General features: G+C 38.1%; 1 protein-coding gene across 1 annotated transcript; it reads left to right on the top strand.

Annotated features, from left to right (window-relative positions):
- Nucleotides 1-188: 188 nt before the first annotated feature.
- On the top strand, nt 189-16,180 carry map3k15 (mitogen-activated protein kinase kinase kinase 15). The gene is made up of 24 exons (XM_042510874.1): nt 189-202; nt 245-415; nt 498-610; nt 1,020-1,179; nt 2,002-2,152; nt 2,233-2,340; nt 2,699-2,748; nt 3,102-3,197; nt 3,389-3,476; nt 3,560-3,693; nt 4,189-4,316; nt 5,064-5,194; nt 5,313-5,418; nt 6,504-6,661; nt 7,238-7,421; nt 7,712-7,889; nt 8,606-8,780; nt 9,739-9,924; nt 10,626-10,731; nt 10,884-11,118; nt 13,482-13,594; nt 14,177-14,283; nt 14,364-14,440; nt 14,983-16,180. The coding sequence occupies exons 1-24, from the start codon at nt 189-191 to the stop codon at nt 15,074-15,076; spliced, it is 3,063 nt and encodes a 1,020-aa protein (XP_042366808.1). The 3' UTR covers nt 15,077-16,180.
- Nucleotides 16,181-23,412: the final 7,232 nt, after the last annotated feature.

Genomic DNA, 23,412 nt, shown 5'->3' with positions numbered 1-23,412 from the left:
AATTAAAATATATATATATATTTCTGCATTTGGTACTTTTACTTTTAATACTTTAGGTACTTTTTCCTCAATATACTTACTAACTTTTACTTAACTAAACTTTTCAATCAAAGACTTTAACTTGTAAAATACCAGAAATGTATAAATTCTGTGAAACAACATTTAAAGCTGTCGTGAAAAAATTCACCATGTATTTTAGCATGTAGTATCAGCCTCAACTCAACTGTCATTTCTAAACGTGCAGGAGGAACAGTCCTGGTGACAGGGAGCAGGCTCTCAGAGTGATGCTGCAGGTTTTGCAGTCGTGTGAACATCCGGCGCCCGACATGTTCTGCCTCTGTGGACGGATATACAAAGACATTTTCCTGGACTCAGACTGCAAAGACACCAAAAATAGGGACAATGCCATACAGTGGTGAGAACACAGTGACTCACTCCATAAAATGATGAGAATCCTTTTTTTTCCTACACAATCTTTATTATCAACATTGGTGCAGGTACAGGAAGGGTTTTGAGCTGCAGCCGACTCTCTACTCTGGTATCAACCTGGCCGTCCTCCTCATAGTCGCTGGCCAACAGTTTGAGAGCTCCATCGAACTGAGGAAAATAGGTAAAGACCTGAAAACCCCTTTATCAGTTACAAATATTTTAGATAAAGCTGGCAGAATCAGCGACTTATTTTAAATCACTTTTTAAAACCCAGTTTATAGAGTTGATTTTATAAGACGTCGTCTGTTTTAATTAATCTATTTTTGCTTGTCTTCCAATTGATCCTTTAATTTCTTCTTTTATTCTGTCTTGATCATGTTTAATTATACTGTCAGCACTATCACTTCTGTATTTACTGCTTTTATTCTTTGAATTGTTCTTACTGTTATTCTTAGAGGTTGTTATTGTTTTTTTTTATTTGTAATTGTTTCTCTCTTGTTTAATTCTACTTTATTAGGTTAACTTTTACTGTTGAAATTAAGCTCAATGGTATTTGCTTTGCTTTCGCACTAATAATCTAATATCTGTAGGTGTGAGGTTGAACAGTCTGCTGGGGCGCAAAGGTTCGCTGGAGAAAATGAATAATTACTGGGACGTGGGCCAGTTCTTCACCGTTAGCATGCTGGCTAATGACATCCCTAAAGCTACTCAGGCTGCCGAGAAGCTCTTCAAACTCAAGCCGCCGCTCTGGTAAAGACAGTCACAAAAATGTTTTCATTCTATGTTTTCAGTACTATTATGGTGGAGTATCTGTACACATTTGTTTTCAGTATAAAGTACCTTCTTTCAAAAACATCGGCAGTGAAATGGCTCCTAAATTAGTAAAAAATTACTAAAAAGTTAATTAGAAAATTACCTAAAAATAAGGGGAAAAAACAGAAAAGTAAAAATAAGATGAGAAAATGACCTCAGGAAGGTGCTAAAAATTGTTTTTTTTTTCTTTTTTCTGTAACATAATGTGATATTATTTTAAAACATTTTTTCTAGACATCTTGGCTAACTTTCAGATCATTTTCTTGTCACCTTTTTAAAATTTAATTTCTTGCAGTTTACTGAACATTTCTTACCAAGTAGCACATTATGTTCTTTTCCCTGTGGTTTTGAGAGAAATCAAACCAGTTTTGTCAGATTTCAGAGGTTGAAATGCTCGGGAAAGGCGTTTGAGCAAAGCACAAGAAAACTAATGTCGATCCAAGTGTTAAAGGGTTAAGTTACTCTACTTTTACAGAATAATTTAGCTATTTTATCAACGTATTAACGGAGGAAATAGACTCAATTAATCAATGAAATGCATGCTTTTACTCAAAATAATAGTTTTTAGCGGATTTTTTACCTGCATTTTCAAAAAACAGTGATTATTTTACTTTAGTGTAACTAAATGGAGGCTGTGATGATGGCTAGCTGGCCAAACCTTAAAAACATGTATAATTTTGAGTGACCATAAGCATGACATAAAACTCCTTTCGTTCCTTGATCGTTGTTTCTTGTCCGTTTTTATGTGTTTTCTTCCAGGTATTTGCGGTCGGTGGTGCAGAATCTGCAGCTGATCCAGAGGTTTAAGAAGCAGACGGTGGAGCACTCTCCTCAGCGGGACAGACTCAACTTCTGGATGGACATCATCGTCGAGGCCACGCAGGGCACCACCAATCGACTGCGGTTTCCAGTACGGACACACAAACACTCTAACACATTGGGGCAGATATTTCGAGACTGCTGACTCGTGCTTTTCTCTTTTTGTTACAGGTGTTGATTCTGGAGCCGACAAAGATTTACCAGCCCTCATATGTGTCCATTAACAACGAGGCTGAAGAGAAAAACGTTTCTATCTGGCATGTTTCTCCTGCAGAAACGGTAACAACATCACCTCTTAATCACATGACCCTGTTTTACCTTTACCAGCTTTTTATTGGACTGCACCACCAAAAATTAAGCATTACTCATTGTGTTACATGTCCTGCAGTTTTTTAAGGCACATTTTCTTAAAAAAAAATCTGCAGTAAAATAAATAGAAAATACAGCTAAGTAACAAGCAGTCTCTTTATATAAGTTATATTTAAATATTCAGTTCTAATTCATTATTTTTAAACATAATATTTATTTAAAAACTGTATTTTATAGTAATGAAAAAGAACCATTAAGTAGTATCGATCGTTTCAGAGAATGTATGGACTTAAAATAAAAATAAAAACTTGATTCGCTCTCATCACAGAAAGGGATCCATGAGTGGAACTTCACTGCAATGTCCATCAAAGGCATCAGGTATGACTCTTATGTTCGATGTGAATTAAATGCAAAAGCTCCCCAAATATTTGACATTATGCAACAAAAAACAAAATACATCTTTCACTGTTTATTACTGATTCTTACTACAAATAAAATCATGTTACTCTGATGGGCTAGTTGGCTTTGCTTCTTAGCTGCTTTTCAAAATAAATGATTATATGAGTGAAATTTAGTCAAAGTGTTGTTAAAACTGTTTTCAGTTGCACAGAAAAAAAAATTCCAATGGATAGTTTAAGTACATTTAAATGTGTTTTTTGAATCATAAAATATGTGATAAAACAGAAAGAATGAGCCTCAGCTGTCATCTTCTTTTATTCTCCCGTCTGCAGCATCAGTAAGTTCGATGAGCGCTGCTGCTTCCTCTACGTCCACGATAACTCAGACGACTTCCAGATCTACTTCTCCACTGAGGAACAGTGCGGTCGGTGAGGACACACACCTCTAGATGTGTCTGTGTAGGTGTGTGTGTTTGTCTGCGTTTGTCTTCGTACAGTACGTGTGTGCGATTGTATCGCAACATGACCCGATGGCCGTGAGCTGGAGATAATAATGTGTGTGTGTGTGTGTGTGTGTGTGTGTGTGTGTCTGTGTGTGTGTGTGTGTGTGTGTGTTTCAGGTTCTGCTCCATGGTGAAAGAGATGATATCTGATGGCACGGGGAACGCTGTGGAGCTGGAGGGGGAAGGAGACGCAGATACACTGGAGGTCATAAATATGGACTTTTGTTTTACAGTAAACATCAGTGTTTTTAACCCCAGTCGATAATTAATAGCATGTGTGTGTTGCAGTATGAGTACGACACCAATGAGACCGGGGACAGGGTGGTGCTGGGGCGGGGTACCTATGGAGTGGTGTACGCCGGGAGAGACCTCAGCAACCAGGTCCGAATCGCCATCAAAGAGATCCCTGAGAGAGACAGCAGGTATGATGACCTGAAGTGACCCCGATCTACATTCACAAAGTTGCAGAAAATGTTTTTTCTTTCATTCTTTCTTTTTTTTTGTCAAAGAATTGCCTGTTCACAAAGCCCTGTCCTCATTCACTGTTGCCACACTTGTCAAGTTTTTTGTTCTCGCACTCTAAAGTCTTAGTTAATTAATAAAACAAGTCTTTGATTTCTAGATTGAGGCAGGCCAAAAACAGGCTTCTCGTTTCTAATAGACGATCCATCAGTTTTGGCAATGACCAGGATTCAAATGTTAAAGTGTCCTGAAGTGCCAAGATTTGAAAAATCTACACCTCATTTTTGTAAACTTTAAACTGTTTGTGTGAGGACAAGATGTCAAAATGTAGAGGAAAATATCTGTTTACAAAAATATCTGTATGTTAAAAGCTTAAAAGAGAAACTTAAAACCAGATGTTAATAAGGGAGGGAAAAGAATATTTCTCTTTGTTTCTTTCTCTCTGTGTGAATCAGGTACTCCCAGCCCCTTCATGAAGAGATTGCCCTTCACAAGTACCTGAAGCACAGGAACATAGTTCAGTATCTGGGCTCTGTTTCTGAGAACGGATACATCAAGATCTTCATGGAACAAGTGCCTGGAGGTGTGTTTGTACAACTGAGAGCCATGGTAAAACCACCAGCACTAGTTGTTGTTTGGAAAACCTTCATTCCTTAGAAACAGAGAGACAGACTTTGTGCTTTATCACGACTTTCATCCTGTGCAGGTAGGCAGATATCAGGATGGACAAAAAGTTATGGGCCCAATATTTCACGCTCTGTTTCAGCATTGAATTTTGCCACTAATGTTGGAGCTGCAGAGATCTGCACAGGTTCCCTCTGAACTCCTAGACATCGTTTGCAAAAGTATCGGTACACAGAAAGTAAAAGTAGAAATAGTACACGGCTCAGTGCAGCTTACATTCAAACGCACGCAGGAGGCAGCAATGGTGACTTTTTACTTTTGTTAATTTCCTGGCTTCGGTCTATGAAGAGCATGAACAGAGTGGTTTTTGCGTTGGGATGGACAGACCTATGACTGTGTTCATGCCTGTGTAATAATGGGTTAGAATAGAACAGGGCTGGGACTAGACAAGCATTTCCTCCTCCTTTCCCTCCTTTTTGGGCATGAAATGTTGCATTTTGAAAATCTGTTATATGTGTTCATTATTATTTCTCTTTGTACTCTATTTTATTCCAAATGCTCTACTTAAAGTATATTCAGTTTAAATTCAATCTGTGTCAGAGATCGATGCTTGTGACCTCTCGGCTACCGAGCGGTCTCTCTAACTGCTTGGTCATCTTCCTATTTCATGATAGGTTTTGGACACTCCTTCTCTTCCTTTCTCCAGGAAGCCTGTCTGCGTTGCTGCGGTCCAAATGGGGCCCGCTGAAGGAGGCGACCATCATCTTCTACACCAGACAGATCCTGGAGGGGCTCCGATACCTGCACGAGAACCAAATCGTCCACCGAGACATCAAGGTACGAAGACAAACGTCAAGGGAGACCTTTGTGTAACACAGTCTTTAATTCGGTCAAGCGCAACTCTACTTTGGTGTGGTGACGATTCAAAAGTAAACAGCTGCTGCTTCTCCATCAGGGTGATAACGTGCTGGTGAACACCTACAGTGGCGTCTTGAAGATCTCAGACTTTGGGACCTCTAAGCGGCTGGCAGGAGTTAACCCCTGCACAGAGACGTTCACCGGTAACTCCTTATTCTTTACATTTAATGGAACTGAACCGACCAAAACCAAACCAAATATACTTTATTTAGAACATAAATAGATAGATACACACAACAAATAACTTAAAAAATAATAAAAAACACGATCATTAACCATATCTCTGCCTCTTCATTTATATAATCAACACCACAATCCCAATATAGAAGAAGAAAACCATTAACAACAACGTCACCATTAGCATGCTTTTCATTCCCCACCCTCATCTCTGTATCTTGTATATAAATGGAGTCTGCATAAATGGAGTCAGAGAAATGTTGCGGTCTGTGAGTGTAAATATCAAATGACCCTCAAAATGTCAAGAGCCACTATCAGCCTCTATGGAAACACTCTGACCCACGAGCGTGTGCGCGCATACGTACATACACACTCCTTGGCCATCTGGTCGTCTCCAGTGGCCAGCGAGGTGCGTAATTAGATTAGCTAATCAAGCAGAGGCAGAAGGGTGTTTACCTTTCATTAGCAGGTGTGTGTTTGTGTGTGTGTGTGTGTCCTTATCTGTCCCTCCTCTGACTCCATCTTTTTATAGCTCTGTCTGTCTCTCACTGTTTACAGAGACCACAAATGCCAGATCTGCTCAGAATTACTGACTGCCGATCAGATACTCAGAGATAAAGTAAAACATAATTAACACATTTTTCCAAAGTCAGTTTTTGGGACTAAAATAACTCGAATCTCACGTCTTTAGTCATTAAATTATCTAATGCAATTTTTTGTTCCACTGCAATTTGTGTGAAAAGCAATTTCACCTATATGTCGGAATTTTAAAAACAAATCTTAATATAGCATCGGTGTTCAAATTTATCAAACTAATTACAGATTTATTTATTTATTTTTATTTTTTGAGCAAGACCTGCAGTATGATTAAAAATGGGTTGGTAAGAAACTTCCAGATAAGCTCCAGCTTTTGCTACGTGTCCAGAAACGTTCATTTCAAAATCTCATCTTCAGTTTGCGAGTCGATGTGTTGAAACTGATGCTAAACGACTTGATTGCTTCTTCTTATCTTTTAGTTGTTCTAGGTTACAATCTGCCTCTCTGCCTGCAGGTACTCTGCAGTACATGGCTCCAGAAATCATTGATAAGGGCCCCCGAGGGTACGGGGCCCCAGCTGACATCTGGTCCCTTGGATGCACCATTATCGAAATGGCAACTGGGAAACCACCTTTTCATGAGCTGGGAGAGCCACAGGCGGCCATGTTTAAGGTCGGTACTGACTATGTGTGCTTTTAATCACTGTTTAATTAAGATATATGCACTATAGAAGCTGTAAATCTTTTGTTAGAAACACTAGAGAAAAGTTAATGTGAATTTTATTGATTTATCTTAAGTAATGAAATTGTATTATTTTTTCACAATGATAGCATTGTCATTTTGTAAAAGGCCTTGACTTGATTAGACATGTACATATGAATATGACTGCAAGTATGATAATTAAAAACAAGTTAACAACAACAACAACAACAACAAAAGACAGCCAAATGAGCATACATAAAATAAAATAAAATAAAACATATAATATAAACATAAAAATATAAAGATTTGATAGTGACAATGAAGGCCTGAACTTGAATAGACACACATAGGCACATATGAATATTACTGCAAGTCTAATGATTAATAAAACAAGTAAAATAGAATCAAATAAAATAAAAACATTTGAAAAAAAACAAAATCAAAACTAAGGTGGGGGCTTTCATATGCACAAACTTTAACCCAGCGAGTCCTTAAACAGATTTCCAGGTCATGTTTCTTTTCTGTGACTGTGGTTTTCTGTGCCAGGTGGGCATGTTCAAGATCCACCCAGAGATCCCCGAGTCCTTGTCGTTGGAGGCCAAGTCGTTCATCCTGCGCTGCTTTGAGCCGGACCCTCACAAGCGAGCCATCACCTCGGACCTCCTCAGAGACACTTTCGTCAGACACAACACGAAGGGCAAGAAGAGCAAGATCGCCTTCAAACCATCAGGTTAACACACACACACAAACTCACACACACACACACACACACACACACACACACACACACACACACACACACAAAGGACCAGGAGCATGTAGTGACAGGCTCTGGATATAAAGTCTCTCAGATGAATATTAAGGGATATTCCCAGAGATGGTTAGTAATCTTTATTGTAGACTGAAAACACAATAATGGGATCTGTTTGTTGACTCCAAAAGACCTCAGTCTCCTAATTTGTAAATCTTCTCAAGTCTAATATATATTCCTTTCTTCCTTCCTTTCCTTAAATGTTGCAGATTACATCCACAACGTTTCTCTGCCGGTGCAGTTGCAGTGCGAGGCCACCGGCAGCAGCAGCAGTGAACACGGCTCCGTGAGCCCAGACTGCGACTCCAAACACGACGTCTTCTTCCAGAAGAAGAAGAGCTCTGTCTCCGAGAACCTGCTCAAACCCGCCAACTCCAACTACCTGAGGTGTGTACGTGTGTTTGTGTGTGTGGGTTTAAGGTGAACTGGGTCAAGTTTTACCGATTTTACAGGACAGTAAGATCCAAAACTCAAAGGTGGGAGGTGATTTGTCTCAGCTGCTACTGCTTTTCTGATTTTGCATTAAAAATGTCTTTAGTGGCTCTAACAATGACGTTAACCTGGCAAATTCAACTTGGATGGCATCAAAATAGCTTTCTTTTAAGAGTCATGCTTATTCTAAATGCAAAATGAATCTATTACAGACTCTTAAAATGTTGAAACTATGTGTAAATGCAGACAAATCCTGCTGTGATGGTACAGATCATGTGACCAGATGTGAATGAATGTGCATGTGTGTGTATATCTGTGTGTTTTAGTGGCAGGTGGCCTGATTGAGCCGCCAGTGTGTTCTGTTGCCTTTTACGACACTGATATAATGAGGTCTGATAATTTTACGAGCTTCAGCTAGCGGCTGAGCACACACACGCACACCTGCGCGTGCACAGACACGAGTGTGTGTACGTACACGCACGACCTGCGGCGCTGACTCATGCTGCCTCTGCATTTTCCTGGGCACACAGAGTAGCCAGGAGAGGCTTGTATCTGTAAATAAACTGGACGGTGTGTCACACTGTTGTAAATCAGGTATGTGCTTTGTGTGTTATTTTATATTGCAGTGAGATCACTGTGTATGTGTGTGTGTGTGTGTGTGTATGTGGTAGTGTTCCAGATGAGGGTTCAGTGTCTGAGGACCGCAGTGTGCCCCCGTCCCCTGAGGACAGGGACGGGGGTCTGTTCCTGCTGAAGAAGGACAGTGAGAGACGGGCCATTCTGTTCAAGGTCCTCAATGAAGACCAGGAGAAGGTCATCTCCAACCTCAGAGAGAACCACATCCAGGTGTGTTTGTGTGTTCAGACAAAGGTTAATTTTAACAATGAAGTCAATTTCACACCAGGTGCCAGATTCATAAAACAGATAAATTAACAAGCGTAATCAATTAAGTAGATCTGTAGATAGTCTTCCTATGCATTGGATAAAACATTTCTGACATGTAACTCCATGTGGCAAAGATTCCCTGGCGTGCCAGTCAGCATAAAACAGTCGATAAACACATGGTCTTATTCAAATACATGTGCAGTGACTATAAAGTCACATAAATACAGTGCACTTCACTCACACTATTATGTGTAAAACTTTCAATCTCTGGACATTTTAATAGAAAACTTCTGCTACTGTTTCATTTTCACCACTGGGGGACGCCAAAGTCATATGTTAAAAATACAGGCTGTGATGACAAATTTTCATTCATGAGGCTTTAAATTTGTAGTAGTGGTTGGACTTTGGTGTTTATCTTTATGCTTGATGTGCAGTGTCTTTATTTTGGAGTTAAAACACAAATCAAACCAATTCAGTTCCATAAATCTGACTTAAATCTTTATCTTTAGACTTTGGTATGATTTATGTTGTATGATGTAATGTTTAGAGCTGCCTCAGTAAGTTCATTAGTCCATCAACAGGAAAACTATTTTGGTTATCAGTTAATCGTATAAATACTTTTTCTTGCAAAAATGGCAGAAAATGCTGTTTTCAGTTTCTCAAATGTGGAGATTTCCTGCTTTTCTCTGTTTTACATCATGTTGAACTGAATATCTTTGGGTTTTGAAATAACAAAACAAGACATTTAGAAACATCACCTTGGACTTTGAAGAACTGGAATGGACATTTTTCTCTACTATCCAACTTTTTATGGACCAAACAATTCATTAAGTATAGAAAATAAGCGGCAGATTAATTGATAATGAAAATAATCGTTGGTTGCAGGCCTATAAATGTTTGTGTGTGTGTGTATTTGTAGGGCAGTGAAGAGCTCCAGCTGTCCATCGAACACATCAAGCAGATCATCTGCATCCTCCGAGACTTCATCCATTCCCCAGAGAGGCGCGTCATGGCTGCCACCATCTCCAAGCTCAAGCTGGACCTGGACTTTGACTCCACCTCCATCAACCAGATACAGCTGGTTCTCTTTGGCTTCCAGGACTCGGTCAGCGCACACACACACGAACACACACACACACACACACACACACACACAAAAAAAACACGTATAGCTGGAAATACAGGCTCCATTCGTAATGAATGGAGCCTGTATTGTATGACACAAGCTGTCATACAAAGACAATTTGTCGGCACATTACAAAATAGCAATCATGCACTAGGTACATGGCAGAGAATTAAAAGAATCCATAAAAAAAGAATAAAAAGATTTTGTTGTTATTTATTTGCAGAGTTGATTAGGTGGGATATCAGATGGCAAAATTAATGGAAAAAGGGCCTTTATGACATGTGCAAGTCAAAATATCGTGATACAAATTTAGACTCCCTGAGGATCTTTAAAAAGTCTTAAAAGCATTGAATTAATTGATCTAAAAATATGGCCCTAACTGGTTTTAAAATGTCCTAAAGTTATTTTTCATGAGTCTAAAAGGTATGATTTTATGAATGTTTTTGTTTTCTTTAAGTTTCAGATTTAATCTAACAAATTCTGAACTAAAATGCCCCACATTATAAATAATTTCCCCCTTTTTTTCTTAATTTTTTAGTTATGATTACATAAAGCGGCGCTACTTTGACTCATCCAGATATGTCAAGTTAGTTCTACTGAGTGTGTAAATCCAGGTCAGCAGTTAGAGAATTATCTTTGGTTTGAATGAGTCTGTCTTTGTGTGTTTGGGATGTTTTCAGGTAAACAAAGTACTGAGGAACCATCACATTAAACCCCACTGGATGTTTGCGATGGATAACATCATCCGCCGAGCTGTGCAGGCTGCAATCACCATCCTCATCCCAGGTCAGAAGCCCAGCTTGAGCTATCACTGCCATCTAGTGGACACATGCATGACTTTCTCTCCTTCATCTGCATGTTTGCAGCTAAATATTACAATAAATATTCATAAGATGTTACAAGAAATTAGTTTACAGTGACAAACCTGCTTTTAACAGAGCTGCAGACCCACTTTGGACCGGCGTCAGAGTGTGAGGGAGCTGAAAAGGAGGACGAAGTGGACGAAGAGGAGTTTGGTCCCGTTTTAGCTCCTCACGCTGACGACCCCGGGACAACAGCTGACCCCACCCACTCTGCGGTCAGCACGCTAAACTCTGCACCCTCTCAGGAGCATCAGCGCTCACATCATCAGCTGGGTGCACAGCTGGGGCGGCTCAAACAGGAGACCAACAGGTATTTTTTATTTCTATCTTTTATTAATTTTGAATTTTACTATTATTTTAGATTTAGAATTACTTTTTTATTTTCTAATTATGTTTTTTAGATGTATTAATAACACTAATTTAAATTAAGTATTTTTTTAACTTTATTATTATGATTGCTATCTCGATATTTATTTATCTTTGTACTGTATTTTCTTGTACAGGTATGGGCATTGAAAACCTAAAAATTTCAATCAACAAAACAGTGGTACAAAAAAAAAGATTTGGCAACATATTTAGTTAAAGACAATTGAAATAATAAAATTTCACACAATCAAAAACAAAGTATTAGCAAATTTGTATTGAACAGTTTTCCCTTAAATGTGTTTAAGGTGTGATCAGGGACTGCCATTCAAAGATTTCAACACATATAAGACTTAATAACACACACACACACACACACACACACACACACACACACACACACACACAGAGTTAACCTGCTGCAGGCACAATGTGTGAATGGGAGTCATTCATAATGAAATTCCACTTGTATCAATTGTGTGACAAGGAGTGGAGGAGACGGAGAAAATGTGCACCTTCAAGCACAAACACACACCCAGAATGTGCTAACACACACACCCGAACGTCACAAACACAAAAGCTGCCGGCTGTTAGATGTTTGTCACTTAATCCTGCAGGGCGATGACACACAGCACGGGCCAACAGAGGAGGTAAAAGTGAAAAACCTCCACAGCAAAACTTTATGTGATCTTTACCATTTTTAATCACTAATATAACACGTAATTGTTAAAACTGATTTGTATGATCGCTCTTTTTCTAATCAGATAACAGTCTCAAAGAAGTTACATTTTTGTTTTAAGGACAAATCTAGCAAAGACTGCTACGACGACAATGATACATTATAATACAAAAGCTCACAGAGAAAACCCGATTCAAAAGAAAGGCTTTCTGGTTTTATTATTTATTTAGGCAAATATTATTAAAACCAAAAATGACTAACTGCAACACTTATATAAAAATGACAACATAAGCCAATGTTAACGTGGTAATATGTTACCAAGATTTTGATTTGAAATTATTTGATCTCTTGTACTATCATAAGTTGGAAAAAGGAGATAACAAAGTTATTTCCTTTATTCTAAGTTTCAGATTTTAACCCAAAAAGTAGGATAATGTAGCAGAGCCAGCCATCGCAGAAAGAGTAAGCTTGCCAGAGTCCTCACTGATACCAACAAGACAAATGTGATCAAGAGATGAATCAAATGCAGCATCTCATTGTTGTTCACTTCCTGGAATTTCCTCATTTTTTCATGTTGGTGGAACAAAACAGAAACTTAAGGAGAGAAATGCAAAACAGAAATATGCTGGCAATGAGAAATGTTGCCTGGCTGTGCATTCTCCAACTTCACCCCCACAACAGTTGGGACTGATATACTAAACCAAGAAGGAGATTAATTTATTAAAAAATCAATAGTAATCACTAAAGCTTTAATTGCTATGAGAAAGTTTCTCATTATTTTGAGATATTGAGTCATTATATAGATAAATAAGTAATTATATTGAAATCCTAAGTCATCATGTTTAGATCACTTTGAGACTTGTTTTCTAACCGTAAGTTAAGTCATTATTTTCAGAACGTTTCTCAATATTTTGAGATACTAAGTCATTATTTTGAGATACTAAATCTTAATGGTGAGATTTAAGTCATTGTTTCAAGACAGGAAGTCTATGCTTTAAGGTAAGTCATTAGTTTAAAAACATCTCCCATTATTTTGAGATAAAAGTCATTAGTTTGAGATATCTGGTCATTACTTTAAGTTATTATTTTGAGATGCTAACTCATTGTTTTGAAATAAAGGTCAGTTTGTGATACCGAGTCATAACTTTAAGTTAAATCATAATTGTTGATTTTTGATAAAGTTTATCATTATTTTTGAGATGCTTGACATTTTGAGATACTAAGTCATTATTTTGAGACAGCCTTTTATTATGTGATCTACGGAATCTTTTTCTTTCTTTTTCTTTGTCGCACTGCGGAAATTGACTTTTCTGTTGTGAAACGTCTACGTCTCTATTTGACCTGACATCATTAAAAAGCAGGAATATCCCTCTCCTTCTGTACAGATGTTCTGGAGCCGTTTGTGTGGCTGTAACTCTCGCTCAAGGCCACTTTCTGACAGGAAGTTGGATTAACTAATAAGCGAGTTTTAGAGTTCTTCTGCAAGCTTCTTAGCCCTGAAATTACCCGTAACTGTATCATTGCTGCAAACATTTGTGACAGCTTTCCTGTTAGACTCTACAGTCCAACTCTCCCCGCTGCACGCCTGTGAGATTTAGTGCGTACTAAAACAGATGTCACTGTTGCTGCAGGCTGCTGGAGGAGCTGCTGCAGAAAGAGAAGGAATACCAGCAGGTCCTGAAGGCCACACTGCAGCAGAGAACGCACGACCTGGAGCTGGTCAGAGTCCGACACAAACCACCAGGTAAACGCACGGATTGATTATCCTTAAAAAAGCTTAAAATGCATTTAATTCATTAATCTATAAATAAGGCCTCTACTGGTAATAAAATGTCTCAAATCAGTCAGTCAGAAGTCTTAAAATGCTAAAACGTGAGGTGGATTTTGTGATAAAACATTTTTTAACGTGCATCGTAAAATCTTAAAATCATTGTCAGCATGTATATATTTTTAAATAATCTACCAGATTTAATGTCAAGGACAATAGCATAGGGGAACCAATAACACGCATTAACATAAACACACTCCAACATTGCATCCTGTCAAATAAAAATAAAAAAAAGAATTGATTTTCAAGGCATGGGTACTTTGAGATAAAATTATTTTGTTTTCCATGTGTTTTATGATCTATTTTTTTTTAATTTGAACAAAAAAAGTTGTATATTAAAGTTAATATCTGAACAAAATTGTCCCTAACTCTAAGTAACTGATGTTAGGGTTCATGTTTTGTTTCTTCAATTTTGCCATAAGCTGCCATAAACTGTAGGAACCCTGGATTTCTTTGTGCTTCTCCTCCTCTCTAACTCTGTTGGGGTTTTTTTTACAGACGCTTCACCTCCCTCCATCTTCCACATCCCAGCGGACCACGAGCCAGACAAGCAGCTCACTGATTGGCTGAAGGAGCAGGGGGCGGACGCTGACACCGTAGATAAGGTTGAGTATCTGTTGAACATCTGTCTGTAAGCAGCACGTTAGTTTGGTTTAAAACTGACTGCTGATTGGTTGTGTTGCAGTTCGTGCTGGAGGAATACACACTGACCGACATTCTCAATGACGTTACCAAAGACGACCTCCACTGTCTACGTCTACGGTATCGACTTTCTCACATCTGTCACAACAAATTTTAACAGAGCGAAACATCGAACTAAGCTTGGAGGCTGACAAACATTATTAAATAAGTAGAGGGAAGAAACACGAATCCTCCATCAGTTTTAATTCTTTAAAACAAAAATGATATGCAGATTTGCACAGAATCTACATGTTTTAAGATGCTTTGCCTACTTGACATTTACCCTCACTGCAAAAACAGCAGGTGCTTAACCTTTTGAAACCTGAGAACTGGCTTGATTTCTTTTAAAATATTGAAAGAAGCAGTAAAAGAAAAAAATGAGCCAAAAAAATTGTAAGAAATAAGTAAAAAATACAAGAAAATTACTGTGTTCCAGTGCAACTTTAAAGATACGACGCAGGCAATGTGAAGTGTCGCTACAGTCATCCTTTGTTGGGCCTTAGATAAAAAAACAGATTAAAATACAATAAGAGTAAAATGTGATCTGTCTAATTTGAATATTCCTCTCTGAAACATACATTTTGACACCATCATGTATCATGATTAACCCTTCCTCCTCTCAGGGGTGGAGTCATCTGCCGCATCTGGCGGGCCATCCAGCGGCACCGAGAGCGAGAGAGGCTGAGGGGCAACGAGCGCTCGCAAGATGATGCATGATGGGATGCATGGACTACAACTCTGGAGAACTCTGGCAGAAAAACGCACACATCTGCACACTACCAGTCCTGCATGGCGATCTCTCCTCTCTCTCTCTTTTCTCCACAGTGCCTTTTCATGTTGTAGTCGCTGCGTCGTGTGAAACTTTGACCGTGCGTCTCCTCACAGACTTGACCAGACCAAAGCGCTTTAGCGCAGGCACTACTGTATGTATCTGTACGGGCATTTAAATGTGTGCTGCTATGTGTTTGTGCTTGAGAACTTTTGAAAATGCATCTTTGCAAACATGAAGTTGAAATATTCCACACAGGAAATTTAAATTCTCCATATATTCTACATAATTTTGCCAAAGATTGGTTTCATTTTGTCCGTCTTACACATCACACATGACTCAGCTGAACTTATGACAAAGTACGTGCATTGGTTTTCATCCTCTCAGAAGTGCTCCATCCTTCCTCATTCTGATCATTCAGATAAGCAGCGTCATTATGCTGCATGAGTGGACCTACAAGTTTACGTAAACAGTTTGTTATTGAGTCAAAGTACGGCCTCTGTTCTGTTAAGAGGTAAGAGTATATCTCTAACTATCTGCAATTGAACATATCAACAGTAATATAAAATTACAGAAATTGCATCCAACCAGAACCACTTTATCCCCTCAAAGATCTTTAAACTGATCTGTCAGTCTTGCCAAAAACATCATAAAAAGAAGAAAAAAGGCCTCAAACTGTTCTAGTCTGAGTTTCAATACTTTGATTTCCTGGATATTTATTTCAAAACTGTGCAAAGTTGGAATACAAAAGCTAATGTACCTTATTCCACTTATTACAAAAGATTCCCATCATTAGCCAATTTAAAAGTATTAAAAATAATGTAGCCACATTTATATTAATTTCCTGAAACTTGCAAACACATTACAACTGCCACCACATGACTGCCTTTACATATGTATGCATGTTAAGATTCCCTTTACATTCTTAAGGAAGTATTCTTTTCTCCTCTCTGCATATCTGTGTTTAAATGTTTTTTTTTATTCCAACTGTTATATGTATGTGCTTGTCTGTTTTATTGCTTTACAACTGCAATAAATCTGGAAATAACTGCTGATTTTGTTTTGTTTTCAACTAGTCAGATATTAGCGAATGGAATTAAATGTGACAGCTTTTTTACCTTTTAAGGTCATTTTTTATGTTGAGTCATACGCATGCAGCATATTCCTATATTTTATATTCCTAAGGTAGTATTTAGGACAATACAGAAGCCTCTGAGCAGTCTCATATTAAAAAGACAGAGACATGCTTTACATTTTGCACCTTACTGCTGGATAATTATTTTATTTTGTACCTCATTTTTAACTAGTTTTCAAAATCAGAAATATTTTATTGATTTTTTATTCTTTACACTTTGTATTAAGTTTTTAATTGGATTAATGTTTGCTAACTGGTGACATTTTCTCATCTTTGTTGTCATTTATCTTTTGTTGTATTTTTTCTGTAAAATGTAATTTAGGGGTTTTTGTTTGTTTATTGATTCTTCTTGTTCTTGTTTAGTTTTTCTTAAGTTGGCTGGGTTATTCATTTTGTTTTTATTCATCTGGATTCAATTCAGTTTTTAATTGTGTGCTGTTAAACTTAAACTAAAAACTAACGTATTATACACCACTGTATAGGGGATATATTTTTAGCTTTTTAATGATATCAGTATCGTTTTTGTACTTAAATTATTAGACAAAATACGCGTCTTTACACAATGACTGTCATCTAACCACAGGTTTGCAGCACAGTGGCCTTCTGAACTAGGAGCGCTTGCTGTACCTCACGGGCTGTCCCGGATTGAAAACACATAGCAAAGCCCGGCGACAGTTTCATTTTGTCGACATCAAGGTGACTAAAACAAACGTACACAACAGCAGCAGGAAGGAAGACTGTTTGTGCCACTAGTTTGTCCGCTTCGTAGCGTTAGCATGCAGCTGCGATGAACTTCACACGACAGTTTTTACAACTGTGATCATTTTTTATAAAAATCGTTTTGATTTTTTTGTTCGGTGGACACTTACGGACTAAAGGACTTTAAATTATGAAGAAATGTACACATTTTCGGACTTTCTGACCACGTCAAAGGTACAGAGCCAACCGCTTGTTTTTTGTCTCTTTTGTTTAAATCGTAATGAATATTACTTTGAGGCGTATGTTTGCCATACAGTGAACTAAGCGATTAAACAGAGCTGACGATGGGCAGCGTGTTTATATCGTCTAAAGTTTAGCATTAGCAAAACGTTTATGTTAATGCGCGATGCTAACCGTTCACTCAAGCTAGCTCAAGGTTAAGCTACCGCTAAATTAGCCACGGGCTACCCGCTGATCACGGGTTTTTACAGGTCTAAATATCAATATTATGAATCCTAAGACTTTGTTTATTAGAAATCAGATGAGAACACGCTGTCCTGAATCCTGCCTCATAAGTACAAGTCACTGAAACTCAACTAATGGGTGCTGGGTGCCCCCATCACTGTCTAATTCATAATTAAAACAAAGTGATTTAAACTGGGAAGTGTTTTTGTACTTTTAGTATACATAAGGTGCCAAAGTGCATAAAAAAAGTGTAGAAGTAGAGCTTGTTTACCAACAAAGTGCAAGTTGAGGATCCCTCCACATCCCTCAATAGAGGTAATAGCTGAGCCCCTAATGTCCAAAAATCCCAAAATGTCCAACCAAACACCAAGACGTCTGAAAATTATAGCAATGTCATCTTTACTTAGATTTTATCTACAGCTCTTCAACTTTATTTATTGACATTATTCGCAATTTAAGCTGCAGGCTAAATCTAACCAAATATTGTGTTCTAAGAAAAATCAGTGGATCACCAAATTTGTTAGCATACATCATTTGGGGACCATAAATATCTGTACCGAATTTCATGGCAATCCATCCAATCATACCTGTAGATTTTGGGGTATTTAGAACATAGTATGTTTAGTGCATTCGTCCATGCTGATGAAAGTATGAAAGTAGATGAGGACTTTTATTCAGACAAAATTAATGCATAAAAGACTCCCAAAGACTCCTTCCAGAATTCTGCAATTAGTGTTTGATACTAGTCATCAGCATGGTGGCGCTAGACGTCAGTGGATCACCAAAGTCAAGAGGACTTATCCTCAGGGCAACATGAATATCCATACCAAATTTCATGGCAACCCGTCCGATAATTGTTAAGCTACTTCAGTCAGTTTCAAAGAAGCATAGCTACAAATCAACAAAATTAACTGGCTGTTGCACCATTAATCAACAGAAATGTGTATATTATAATCCACTCTGTATAAAGCGCAGAATATGTTTTAGGGAATATGGGTTGAAAACTCTTTAATTCAATTTTAGCATTTCATGATCATTTTCTGATCCTGAATGAACTCTTGTTAGAGTTCAGTGGATTGCATCATTAAGCCATCTCTATCATCATCATCATCATCATCAAGCTAAACTGGAAAGCTATTTTTAGTAAAAGTTTCCACAAATTTAACGTTCAACATTTATCCCACAGCTTAAATGCTCCACCCGGAAACTTGGTCACTACTGGGTGTAGTTGGCAAAGGACAGCAAGGGTTAATATTGAGCAATTAAGTGACATCATGGAGCATTTTCCCTTATGCCAACCCAACAGGTTTAGGCTATTTCTTCATACTGAATGAACAAGGAAAAGACAGATGTCAGTGCTTTTGTTTTTACTCTTCAAGGAGAGGACGGTTTCTGTTTGGCTTTTAAGTTTTGATATCTCTTGATGTAGGAAAATAAGATTGTAGGAAAGTTTATTCAAGAAAATTCAGTGAATGCATTGTCCATAGTGATGCTTTGCTTTCAGGAAGCTTTAAATACTCATTTGCAGTATTCAGTGTTATCAGCATAGAAAGAACCTCCATGTCCTGTGTGCATGCTTTTTGGTTTTTATTCGGCAGAACTTTTCCTCTGTGTTTTTGTATGCCTGGTTGCTCTGCTGGCAGTGTGTAGTCAGAAGAAGAACAGTGGCTCCTACAGAAAGAGAATCTTACTCGTGGCTGTATCTGATGATGGGGAACTGAGGGGGTACAAGTTTTTTAATTTTATTTTTTTTTTATCCAGGGTGTTTATCTGTCCAATTTATATCATTCTGTGCCCCTTCTCTAAATTTTGACATTTATGTGGGTGTGCTGATGCAGCGCAGGAGGAACTCCTCTTGAGTCCTTTTTCCCTCAGCAGCAGTTGCAGCAGGAATGGGAGTTGTGGGATGGATAGTCGATCTGTCAGTCCGGTCAGAGCTGATCAGATTGTGGATAAGAGCAGCAGCTGCAGAAATGAGTGAAATAATACCTTTAGATCCAGCGCAATTATTGGTTAAGTATTTCTTTCACTGCCCTTGGCGTTCTGCTGTTCCGCCTTTACCCAGAGTACACTCTGCGCTCCAAGAGTGTGGTGCAATCAACAACCAAACAGCATGTATTCCAAAAGTGCTCCGAAAGAACAGTCCAGCTCCAAAAGTATAAAATCGGTGAAAAATGTGTTGGAAACCCTGCAACCAAGTTGAATCCCCTCAAGCAACACTTATGAAACGCGATAAACGACACTTCAAATTAGGGGTGTCAACGTTTACAATTTTTTCTACACGTGTAAACGAGACTTCTAACCGACGTGTACCCGGTTACACGATTTATGATCTTTTTCTATCGCAGTTGTGCTATATAACCACTAGATGGTTCTGTCTCCATTCAAATACCTCCTAATCTCATTAAATCAAAGCCATTCCAGTAGTTAGTTATCGCACAAAAACGTTTATTCAGCGAACAGAACTTAAAAAGTAGGCAATCCATCTCACCATTTAAGGCTTAGACCTACTTATGACAGAAAGTAAAATGAGTTGAAAATAAAATCATCAATTTTGACAGACAAGAAAACGTACAAGTGAAAGCTGGAAAAGGTTTAACCTTCTTTTTTAATCATTGTTTTAACTATTGCTCACTTTTGTATACAATATATTTTTTTAAGCTCCGCTTGTTCATCGCTTGTTGCTTGTTTTTGCGGCCCCGAGTCAACTTGAAGTGACGCGACACTGGCTGTGGCTTTTTTTTTTAATATCAACGTAACATTGCCACCTGTGCATCTATTATGTATGCGGATAACTGCATTAGTGGGAACATTTAAGTGTATAGTTAGTTAATGTTATTATCTTAAGCTTTCAGGCAACATTATCACCCCTAAAAATACTATTGGTGAGAAATGAACGAGGAGGAGGAGAGGGAAAAAATGACGTGTAAACGGTTATTGATTTTTCTGAACGGTTATGATTTGTTATCCGTGTACCCGTTTACACGTGTAGATGTTGACATCCCTACTTCAAATAACATTCAATAATATTTAAAAAGATGACATTTTATTTGAAAACAAGCAATACAGATACTTTTCAGAAATACATTACATACATGCATACAATTACAAACAACATTAACATTTTTCAGATGAACAAAAATAAAACAGATTTGAACTGTAGATGTAGAGTTTTCAATGTGTATCTTTCAGTGAATGTGTTAAGTAAATTAAAAAAATGACACCACTTCACATTTATCAGGTAAGCTGGATAGCAACCCGTCCAGTACATGACACATTGTACGGTATGTTTGTTTCATCTGCTCATAAACTGAAGTGTAAAATTGATATGTTTACATTTTACAGGAGTTATGCTGCAGTGTCTTATGGCCTGGAGGGAAAAAGTCCGTCGCTTCACACTTTGGTAAGTGGATATCCAAAATGTATGTCCATGAAGCATTTGCACAGCCCTTTTTTCTGAAAGCACCAAATCTGCATCATTTACATTAACTCTAGATTTTTTTAATTTATTGACACATTTTGTTGTTTTTTTGCTGCACATTACCACCATTTGCTTGCCGCTCCTTGTAGTTGGCAGTGTATTTCATCATCGCCTCGCCTGTGCCTCGCCTGCGGCCTCGCCTGCGGCCTCGCCTGCGGCCTCGCCTGCGGCATGTATGTGCGTGATTGAACACACAAACAATATGGAGATTCCCTTCTGAAAATCTTGCCCAAGGGTTCACTTAATAGAACGGATGTGCTTTCATGTGTCTTTGTCGTGCCAAAGAATTAATTAATTACTGTGTTTAAATTACTGTCTTGAAGACAATGCGCTTTAGTTTTCTTTGTTTTCACATGTACATGTAATCGGGTTTGTGCATCAGTCGTCACAACAGTGTATACTTATATCCAGTTAAGATGGAGTTATTGCACCTGGTGACTGAAGTGACTTTGCTTGTGACGGTACCAGTGTTTACCTGGATGACAAAAGCAGAAGTAATTACAGGCATTTGTCAGAGCTAATAAACAGATTATCTAAAATAAAAAGGACAGAGTTAGAACTGTTGTTACAATCGATACTCAACTGTTTGACACATGGGTTATTTTAGCGCAAGCCGACAAGTTTAAATGTGGTTTAGGTTAAAATGACTCGATCTTGGATATGTAAAGAGAGCATTATGACAGCATCTCATTTCATTTTGTGGTATAAAATGAAAAAAATGCATCTACGTATGAGTGACAGGCTGGTGTCGTTTGGTAGAAGGAAAATAGTTGTTTCATCTGCACACAAGTGTAAAAATGACATGTTTACACTTTACAGGAGTTATAAATATGAATATTTTTTGGCCTGAAGCAAGAAATAGTCTGCAAATAGTCTGTCATCTCACACTTTGGTACGTGGATAAGTTTCTTTTCCAAAATGTATATCCATAGAGCATTTACACAGCCTTTTTCAGAGATCGCATCTGCATCATTTACATCAACTCTCAATTTTCTCATTTTATTGACACATTTTGCTGTTTTTTGCTGCACATTACCACCATTTACCTGCTGCTCTCTGCTGATTGTATTTCATCATCGCCACGCCTGAGGCACGTACATGCCTGATTTTAGCTTACTCAGGGGTTTAATTAAAAAACAAGACGCCTTTTCATGTTGTCCTGCCAAAGACAGTCCACGTGTACAGTTTCATATGGGAACTGTTTTATTTATTGAGTAATAAACAAAATCTTTAGAATCATCAATAAATTAGTCCTGAGATTAGTTGACTAATTGAAAAAATAAAAAGATGAATTGAGAAAAAAAAGATAGGTGCAGCCTTAGAGAGAAGCAGACATTTCTACAGCTGACATCTCCACTCACAGAACAACTATCCTGAAGACAGAGGAAATATATGCATTTTTGATTTCAAAGCCATGTCCACAGTAATGTATCTTTATGAATAAAAGTCCTCCACTTTTTACACAATAACTCATTGAGTACACACAGAGAGTAAGTTTCACAGAGGGGATGACTCTTCAGTTTAGAAACAGAAGACTTTACAGAGACTGATTATCTGCGGTTTTGGTCGGGATGTTCAGGTTTTGCTCTTTCGTCTGTGTAGGCGTCCCTTTCTCACTCCCTTGCGGCCTTTTCTTTTGCTGCTGGATGGAAACACAAACAGGTAAGCTGGTTTTACTTGGCAAGTTCAGGCAGCACATTGTGCAGTTGTGTGTGTGCTTATGGAATAAAGGTGTGTATCAGTTGGAAAGCAGAAACAGTGAAAATATGTTTTGTGTTTGGTAGCTTTTTTCTGTTTTGAGTATTTTGAATATTTTTTGTGTGGTATTACATCTGCACAGGGAACCACACCTCAGCACCATGGCTGTTCTGTTTAATGTTTGACTGCTTTGAATAGTTAGTTGCCAAACTTTTTGTAGATCAGAAACCCTCCTGTTGAAAGGGGAGCGCCTCCCAAATTGTAATGTTTTCACTTATTTATTTATGTATTGTAGGCATATTTAGTCAAGCTAGTTGGCTCTTATATGATAAGGTTTTAAGAATAAGGACTAAGCATGTGTGACAAATGTCTATCTCAGGTACGGCTGGCTGGGGTTTCCGGACTTTATGAAACTTAAATCCAATTAAGAGCAGGACAGATCTGCTGACGTTACGCATTATAGATGAAATTCAGACATATGATCGGTTGACAACTGATATTTCAGTGGAACGCAGAAAAAGTTGATGTAAACTCTTGCCACGTCGTGTCAGATTGCTACTTGGTGTTTTTCGGCGTATGCCTTGGAAGCAACAGTCAATCCCTACTGTTACCAGACACGCTAACAATTGTAGCCTTTGTTAGAGTGGATAAACGTATTTCTTGGATTTTGGACCTGTGTTTTGGAAAGACACCACCTTCCAACCTTAGTGTATAGGCCCCGTGTGCACTGCTTTGACATTCAAAGTGTGAAAGGCCTGCTGTGCCCATGAACGTATAAAGAGAACTGGATACAGAATTAAAGGCGG

This window comes from Plectropomus leopardus, chromosome 21 (assembly GCF_008729295.1).
Source record: "Plectropomus leopardus isolate mb chromosome 21, YSFRI_Pleo_2.0, whole genome shotgun sequence".
Classification (NCBI taxonomy): domain Eukaryota; kingdom Metazoa; phylum Chordata; class Actinopteri; order Perciformes; family Serranidae; genus Plectropomus; species Plectropomus leopardus.
This window is presented reverse-complemented; position numbering and strand designations above follow the sequence as displayed.

Coding starts and splice junctions, on each gene's coding strand:
- map3k15 (XM_042510874.1), top strand. Junction 8,781..9,738: donor TCAGAGAGAACCACATCCAG/GTGTGTTTGTGT, acceptor GTGTATTTGTAG/GGCAGTGAAGAGCTCCAGCT. Junction 14,284..14,363: donor ACGCTGACACCGTAGATAAG/GTTGAGTATCTG, acceptor GTTGTGTTGCAG/TTCGTGCTGGAGGAATACAC.